The 8,897-nt window shown below is 41.1% G+C and overlaps 1 protein-coding gene across 1 annotated transcript in view; it reads right to left on the minus strand.

The window, feature by feature from the left end:
- LOC101853605 (probable E3 ubiquitin-protein ligase HECTD4) overlaps nucleotides 1-8,897 on the minus strand; it is a gene marked incomplete in the record, with an annotated part of 74,361 nt that overhangs the window by 39,751 nt on the left and 25,713 nt on the right. Inside the window, 10 exon segments of the mRNA XM_035968422.1 lie at nucleotides 592-738; nucleotides 1,802-1,968; nucleotides 2,771-2,909; nucleotides 3,416-3,533; nucleotides 4,623-4,861; nucleotides 5,932-6,020; nucleotides 6,695-6,823; nucleotides 7,443-7,629; nucleotides 7,994-8,272; nucleotides 8,655-8,818. Coding sequence (XP_035824315.1) covers nucleotides 592-738; nucleotides 1,802-1,968; nucleotides 2,771-2,909; nucleotides 3,416-3,533; nucleotides 4,623-4,861; nucleotides 5,932-6,020; nucleotides 6,695-6,823; nucleotides 7,443-7,629; nucleotides 7,994-8,272; nucleotides 8,655-8,818 — 1,658 coding nt within the window.

Consider the following 8,897-nt stretch of genomic DNA (forward strand, 5'->3'; position numbering starts at 1 on the left):
GAGGGAAAGGGAGAGGGAGAGGGAGAGGGAGAGGGAGAGGGAGAGAGAGAGAGACGTGGGTAGGTGGTTTGCTGTTATCAGACATCCTATTGGCCAGCTGTTCAGAAAGACTGCTCAATCTAAGGTTCTGTCATACATCAGTTTTCAAAATGGCTTCTGGCGGTGTCTTGCACAAAGCAGTCAAGATGTACTTAGCCCTAAATTTAGAATTTTTTAAAATCGCCATTTCTGAATCACTGGAATTGGTAGAATTGTGCTTAAGAAATATTTTGTCGAAATTTTAATTCTAAACAGTGAAAAGGGCAAGAAAAGAAACATTAAGTAGGTACATTTGTTTAAAAAATTCATGAAAAATGTTGATTTCTGAATTTAAAACTTTTCAACTGCTTGCCCACGATGAGTTCCCCACATACTTAAAGAATTAAGAGGCCGATTACGATTTCTGATTCTTCACTCATCTCTGAAATGTCTGAACAGATAAAAAATGAAAAGCTCTGAGAACTACTGTAATATCTCAGGTCTAAAATACACCATTAGTGAATTGAACAAGGGCCTTCTGCCGCCCCCCCCAACCTGTAGAGCGCGACGCACCTCGTGTATGGGATGGTACAGAGAAGGCCAATACTACTGGCACTGGCGATGGGGTAGTGAGCAGCCAACTGCACCACTGAGCTCATGGCCTCGGCAAATGCCTCGCGCACCTCACTCACCATCCCACCGCACCGCAACTCTTCCACTCTGCGGAATGACAACCAGAGACATAAATTTAAAGAAAAATTAAAATGCATATTGACAGAGTCTGGTCATAAATGGGCCACCTGCAACATTTTCTAAAACCTTATTTTTGGCAATGTTGTGAAACAGTCAAATATGTTATCCCAATAAAAGGTGTAAAAATTCAACAAAATATAAATACTTACAATATCATTAAAATTTAAATTGAAGCAATCTTAGACAGTTTTATTTAACATTGTTTTTAACCTCGTGAAAAATAGGCTCCCTGGGAGATGGCTCATTTGTGCCAAATGAAACCTTTAAAAACAAAGAAAATAAGATACAAAAGAAGATTTTTACCACCTAGCATAAGGCTATTGTCAGAATAAGCATAGATGTGTATTGCTCTTTAGAGTACATATCTATATAACTCCAAAGGTCTTGAAATTAAATCCCTGCTTGTGGTTGAATGATGCATCTGATGAGATATGTACATTTTGTCAGCTTTACTCCTCTTTTCATAATGAAATTTAATGAGAGTAATATATAATTCAAATTTTTATGTATACCTGTAAGTGATTTAACGGTCCTGTAAAGCCAAGAAAAATTTTCCTCTGAGGTAATAAAGTATTATCTTATCTTATCCTAACTTAATCTCCCCCCCCCCCCCCCCCTTACACCTTGGCCCATGATACTGCACAGATATCACAACTGATAGTAATAACAATAACAACAACAATAATAATAACAACAACAACAATACTAATAATAATAATAATGATAACGATAATAAAAGTAATAGCATTTATATCGCACATATTCACACTAAACATTATTACCCTAGCACATCCAAAAACCATCAGAAACGTTTTTGGCTTCCCAGGAAGCATGCAGTGCAAGCAGCTGATCAAACTCTTGAACACTAACAAACTGACAAGACAACTCATTGTCTATAAATAATGAAGATGACAGAAACACTTTGCAGAAACAGACAGTGGACCGTACCAGAGCACTGATAACCACAAACTTATTTTCTTTCTCTTTCTCTCTCACTCTTCCTCTCTCTTTCTGTCTCTCGCTCCCTCACCTAGGTCCATGTCTCAAAACTGAAGCCACAGCAGCCACCAGATGAGTGGCCCCACCCACATGCGCAGCAGCTGCCAAAAGGTCTTTGATGTGGGTCAAGGATGTTTTGCGGATACAGCCTCGCTTGTAGCGGTCCTGGGCGGCCTGCAGGAACTGACTACAGGAGACCTGGTGATAACAACAAGACACATCTCATTGACACATCCTCATCTCAGACACTAAGTAGGCGCTAGCGGTCTGAGCTGACTGGTCAACTTTCAACTAAACCACAATAAAGTATTAATTTCTCATATAATCTGTCAAAACAGTCTAAGACAGCCGTCCTTTGTCCTAGACAAAAGTGGGGGTATTAGAAAGCTGGTATTTTACACAATGTCATTATAACATTTAAAAAATATGCAAGAGAGGAAATGGGCAGAGGCCGTTTGAGAAGGCAATTGTATTATACAGGTGGCCGTTAGAGCAAGTTCGACTTTATTTAACACTGTCTGCTTTTTAGGGAGAGAGTGGCTGGGAGCACCCCCAAGAGACTTTCATCTTTTCTAACCTTACCACCCTCCCATTGTTTCTGTCCATCTTTCTTGCTTTCTGCCTGCATGTTTTAAGTATTTTTCTTTTCTTTCTACCTTTTGTGGAAAGCAAATCACTTTTCAGAGACAATCTTCTAGGCTCTTGGTGTTCCTCACTCAACACTTCTACTGTGCTTCTTGAAATGTGTATGTGTGTGTATGTGTGTGTGCGTGCGTGTGTGTGTGTGTGTGTGTGTGTGTGTGTGTGTGTGTGTGTGTGTGTGTGTGTGTGTGTGTGTATGTGGTGTGTATGTGTGTATGTACGTGTGTATGCATGTGTGTGAGCATTTGTGTGTATGTGTGTGTGTGTGTGGGTTTGTGTGTGTGAGTATGTGTGTGTGTATGTGTGCATGCGTGCATTAGCGTATGTGTGTGTGTATGTGTGTGTATGTACCACTCACTGCTTTCTCCGGGTCACTCCCTATGAAGGCAAACAGCTGGTCTATGACTATGACGTGCGGCGGTTTATCGCCATCCCCATCGTCCACCAAGTCCTGCAGTATTGAGGTCGTGCGCCGATACTTCTCTCCTTGCCGCCACCTGAGGACACAACACAATACAACAACAGTAGGATCATATTTTGTATTGATAAAACATTATAGCACATAAGCTCTCTTTCTTTCAGATATACACATACACATTCTCTCTCTCTCTCTGTCGCTATCTCTCCATCTCTCTATTTCATAGACGTTCACATACATATTCTCAAATTCTCTGTCTCTTTCTGTAACACTCCTACTCTCTCTTTTCTAGATGCTCATATACACATTCTCTCTCCCTCTCTTTCTCTCACAGATGCCCAAATACATTCTCTCTCTCTCTCATTATCTCTGTCTTTCTCTCTCTCACAGATGCATGCATAAAATTCCCTCTCTCTCTCTTCCTTTATCTCTCTGACTCTCTTTCACAGCACACTGAAGCACACAAACATTCTCTCTCTCTCTCTTTCAAGATCTCTCTCTCTGTTCCTATAACAGATGCACACATACACATTTTCTCTCTCCCTCTTCCCCCCCCCTCTCCCTCTCCCTCTATCTCTCTCTCACCTCTGATGTTTGAAGTGTGATGACTCATCAGGGTCCATGCCCACGGGTGCCGACATGCTCCGGCCAAAACCTTGGACAGGTCTCAACACATCCGTGTCAGACTTCACCATCAGATCCTCTGTACATATTGGGAATAAAATGTCCACTTACAGAAAAGAGCATCAAACTTACAACTCACAAGTCTCTGTCTCATAGTCACAGCACATCTGTTTTTAAAAAAAATTAATGCTGGTGTCTTTATGCCCCTGTCGACACAATTTAGATTATCTAGGCTTCAAATCCTGCCTGTCAGGGCCAACCCAGACTGAGAGGGATATGACATCCCAGCAGAAAGACAGATACTCCCTACAAATTTTCTCCCTACTCGGGAATTAAAATACGGGTGTCTTGTGGGCAACAACGAAGCTCCTTACTGCTATACCACTGCCACCGACTAGCTAGTCAGATGCACAAAGCCAAAAAAAGCCAAAAATTTTGATTTAATTTAAAAAAATGCAGTTTCTTAATCTGTGGTATGGTCTGCATGTGCTCAAGAAAGTGTTATCGAAATTCAAATTCTAAAAGTTGAAAAAAAAAAGAACACAATGTAGATACTATTTTGTAGAAAATTTTGCTTAGCATGCTTCGAACATTTGAACTGCTTGTTGACGATATATGGAACGGTACAACAAATTTTCCACTAAGAACAAGTCACTGTCTCGCAGTTATAATATTTACCCAATCCTGTAGTCTGGCTAAAATCAGCAGTTTAAAAAATGCAGCCCAAATGTTCAATACAGGCAAGACATGGCTAGGGTTTGCACCTCATTTCTCCCTCAGAGTTCCCCAAATGGTGAGAGTAACTAGGATAAAAAAAATGAATTACTGTCATTAAGCTGTAGCTTTGTTTCTATTTCTAGAGAGGAAGGCATACTGGACATACTCTCAGGAAGCTAGGCAGCTGCATAAGAAAGAAAATGATAGATTGGAATCCATTAGGTAAGAGATCCAAGGGTAGGCCATGTGAAACCTGGAGGAGAAGAGTCACAGAAAATGATATACAGAAAAGTGGGAAGACATGGGATAACATCAAAAGGCTAGCCTGTGATAGGGAAAGGTGGAAAGTGCTTGTTCGTGGCCTATACCCTGATCCAGGGTGAGAAAAACAATGATGAAGATGGTGGTGATGAAAGCTCTGGGCGACTGCCGGTCAAGGCTATCTCTTCACCTTTAAAGCCCTGTGTGTGAGATAAGGTCCTGGTAAGTGCTGACTCAGCATCTACGGGCACACTGTTCACATGCAGCAGCAGTTCCAGCCGAGACAGAATTCCAGACACCACCTGCCGGCTCTTGGCCATCGTTGTTGTTGTTGTCGTTGTCGTTGTCGCTGTTGCAGGGGATGTGGTGTCATCGTCTCTCAGGGAAGACACAGACCGCAGAGATTCCACCTCAGCCTCAAACTTTTCTCTGAGGACGAAAAAAAGAAAGAAGAAAGAACCGAGTCAGTGTCAAAATGTTTGCATTTGCTCCCAATTTTCTCATTTTCTTAATGTTGTGGTTGTTGTTGTTGCTTGGAGCGCAGATGCTGTTGATGGTACTGGAAAACTAATAATTGTGTTGTTGTTGGTGTTGTTGTTGTTGTCACTGTTGTTGGTGTTGGTAATGGTGGAGGTAACGGTGGTGGTGAAGAGGCTGTGGCTATTTTAGTCATTACGTTGGTGCTCTTTGGTTCAGTTCAAGCAGTGATCATCTCCAGTCTTAGAGATTTAGAGCCAATCGCGACCTCAGTGCTTTCTTGTCGTATCTCCATTTTTTAACAGTGAAAATGTGACACCTTCTTAAGCTCACTCTTTGTGATGAACTGTTTTCACTGGGTTTTTTAAAATAAAGATACGACAAGGAAGCATTGCAATCGTGTAATGTCTTACTGCACTCAACCAGAGATTTCCCTGTAAGAATTTTCCTCCAATTATTTTTCTTTTAAAATCAACTTCACAGACGATGGTCTATATGAAAACATGTCATAGATTTTTTTTTAAAACAACAAATGAAACCAATTTCTTGAACTGTCTCGAGCTGAATCAAGAATGTGAAAAAGAGTATTAAAAATGCATGTTGTATACACAAGAGTGTGTTTGTGTTTGTGTGTGTACTACTCAAAACTTTCTCACAGCTATACAACTATGACCATTGAGCTATTGTCTGCTTTCCAATAGTTAGTTTCCCACCTACTTTATTTAATTTTAGTAGTTTAGTTTTCGTGAGAGCTTAACCACATTTGCAACACTATTAGGTCAAATAAATGCCAAAGATTAAAGGTGTTATTAGAGAGTAAAATACTACGAAAAGAAAGAGGAGAGATAAGGACGATAGATGTTTGTTGGGATAGAAAAACGAAAACCACACCTGAACACCCGCCAACCATCCATATACAGACTTTACCAACCAAAGCATTATGTTTTTCAACAACCTCCCCACCCCTCACAGCCTTATCTTGTCCCACATACTATATGAGACAGACTGCCACAGCCACTTACAGAAGGTTCTTCACAGTAGACTCCATATCTGCCGAATCCACAGCTACTTCCTTTACAAAAGCTAGGATCGTGAGCTCCTTGTGACGAACCTGGAAATAAAATACCAAACACCAAAATAAAATCACAGAAATAAAATCCTGAATATGAATCCAAAAATTAATAAATCCCCAGAAGTAAAATCACAGAAATAAAATCATTGATATGTAATCACAAAAACTGAATCCCACAAATAAAATCCTTAATGATAGTCAAAAATGAATTGCTACAATTTGAACACAAAGGCCAGGAAAAGATGTACAGTTAAAGAAAAGATGAAGAGGGTGAGGTGGTGATGGGGCTAGATTTGTAGAAAACTCCAATTGTCAAATCTTGATACAAAGACAGCAACAATTTAGCTGAACACAAGGAGAAAAGGCAGCCTATACAAAGTAATTAACTCTTTAACCCCAGAATCATTTTCCACATTTTGACAGAATTTAGGGGGAATCTCATGAAATACATAGCCATGTATACGCGCAGAAATATTCAAAACACGGCTAAATTTGTGACAGAGGAAACAGTTTATATTTTTATCTAACACTTCCATGTCAAAACAAATCTACTCCAATTCATAAAAGATTGTATTAATAGTAATACTTATGCACTCTGCGATCTGATCAGACAATGGGCCGTCCACATGGGGACCGGGCCAGTTTCACCCGACACTCCCATCATCCAGTCGGAGTAAATAAGAGTTAAGACGTGTTCTAAACCAAAAACCTACCTCCTGCAAGTGGTAATCGTGAAAGAAAGGCGGCTCTGGGTCCGAGCTCGGGATAAGATCCGTGCTGACCGTCACAGACGCTTTATCCTCCACCTCTGTCTCCCAGCGCTTCTCTAGCTCTGCCATGATCTAAGAGAGAGAAGATTCTTATTAACGGAAAGTATTCATAATTATAATGCAGATCATTTCTATAGCACCCACTCCCACACAATGTAGGTCTAGGCACTTGAGAATACCTTCATCTTAACAAAAATACAGTTTCATTGTTTTATACAGTAGGCATATAATAAAGTGGACATAATTTCCTTTCAGTGTGCTCCTAGCTAATCAACACCTAAAAGTCCTACTGCTATGACGTCAAAATATAACACATGTTTTCTACACACATGATATATATCTATCTACATATTACATTTATACAGCATGTATATTGAGAGAGAGAGAGAGAGAGAGAGAGAGAGAGAGAGAGAGAGAGAGAGAGAGACAGAGAGAGAGAGAGAGAGACAGACAGAGAGAGACAGAGAGAGAGAGAGAGAGAGAGAGAGAGAGAGACAGACAGACAGACAGACAGACAGACAGACAGACAGAGAGAGAGAGAGAGAGAGAGAGAGAGAGAATTCTCTATATCTGGATATACCTTTCTATGTAAAAATATACACATATATTATCTCTTTACACAAATATGATATATACACCTATTTCTATCTACAGTGTTCAAAGAGGGGTGTGGGACAAAGCGGCGTCTCACCTGCAGCTGCCTCATGAGGACGTCGAACCTGCGGTACGTTTCCTCCAGAATGATGGTCAGGGCGGCCAGTTCTTCCCCCTGTTTGGAGGCCACGCCCTTTAGGTCCCGCACCGAGTCTGTCAGGCCCAGGTGTTTGGCGATTGCTGAGACCACACACTCTTCCATCACATCCATCTGGACCACAGACCTGGCAGAGTTTTGGGATTCAGTAGGAGTGTTTACAGCACTTACAACACAAATAGGTCATAAGTGTACAGAAGATTTGAGGTCTTACAGCATACTAAAAAAAGACAGAGAAGAGATAAGGGCAGTAGGCAGGGAGGTTGTTTGTTTTTTTTTAATTCAGAAAGGGTTTTACTGCAAAAATAGATTTTAACACCGTTAAAAAAATTGCATTTGAAAAAGCTTGACATGTGAAACTCAAAATTTTTTACATCGAATTTCTCAAAACTAGGTACTGAGCTCATAGAACTCTGCAATTCAATTCTAATGTAGCGATGTGACAAGAACAAGAAAAAACTATGCCTAAACAAATTATGTCCACAACTGACCTAATGGAGGGTCTCATCCTGACCGGCTGTCTCTTGGCCAACTTGCGCAGCCCCTCCATCACGTCCAGGGACAGCTTGATACGGGGAAGTCGCGGACTGCCCAGGGCCCCTCCCTCAGCCGTGTCTGGCTTGCCTCGTGGTGAGGAAGAGGAGGAGGAGGATGAGGATGAGGAAGAGGAGGAAGATAAGAGAAGGAGGTGACCCGCAGAGGTGGAAGATTTCTCCGAAGAGGCCTTCTCCCCTCCTGACTCATTGCATGTCTCCGTTTTCCATACACATCTGGGAGAGAAAAAAGTAAAGCTGTAAACAACTTACAACAGTAAAGAAAAGAATAAAAGAAAAACAATTGAAAAAAATGAATGAGGGGGAAATTTTTTTTTTAATTGGAGGGAGGGGGGGGGATTAAGAACAAGTCATTTCTGTGTTTACAGATAGCAAGTCAGAACCAAAGTTCTATTTATTTGTTTCTACTTGTATTTGGAAAGTGCTCAGAGCCTGTGTTCTTTTATTGGGGTTGAGAACTTTATAAATGTCATATATTATCTTTATTATGATTATGATTATTATTATTACACTTCACAATAACAAAGATATAAAGGAACAGGGTGTGGGAAAAGTATGTAACAAAAGAAAACAATGGGGGGTGAAATGAGAATCTGACCTCTGCAGCAGTTTTGACTTGAGCAGATGTTGACAGTCTATCTCAGCTCGTGTCTGCGGGGGTCCGTGGTAGAGCAGGGCCAGTTGTGTACACACCAGCACAGACAGACCTAGGGCTAGGTCAGACAGGAACGGCAGGCCGGGGCTTACTTCTTCTGCTGACTCCTGGAGGGAAGAGATGATTATGTGTGAGAGAACAGTAGGAGTGGTGGGAGAGAGGGAGAGAGGGAGAGGGGGGAGAGAG

The sequence above is a fragment of the Aplysia californica genome, unplaced genomic scaffold (assembly GCF_000002075.1).
Source record: "Aplysia californica isolate F4 #8 unplaced genomic scaffold, AplCal3.0 scaffold00058, whole genome shotgun sequence".
Lineage (NCBI taxonomy): Eukaryota > Metazoa > Mollusca > Gastropoda > Aplysiida > Aplysiidae > Aplysia > Aplysia californica.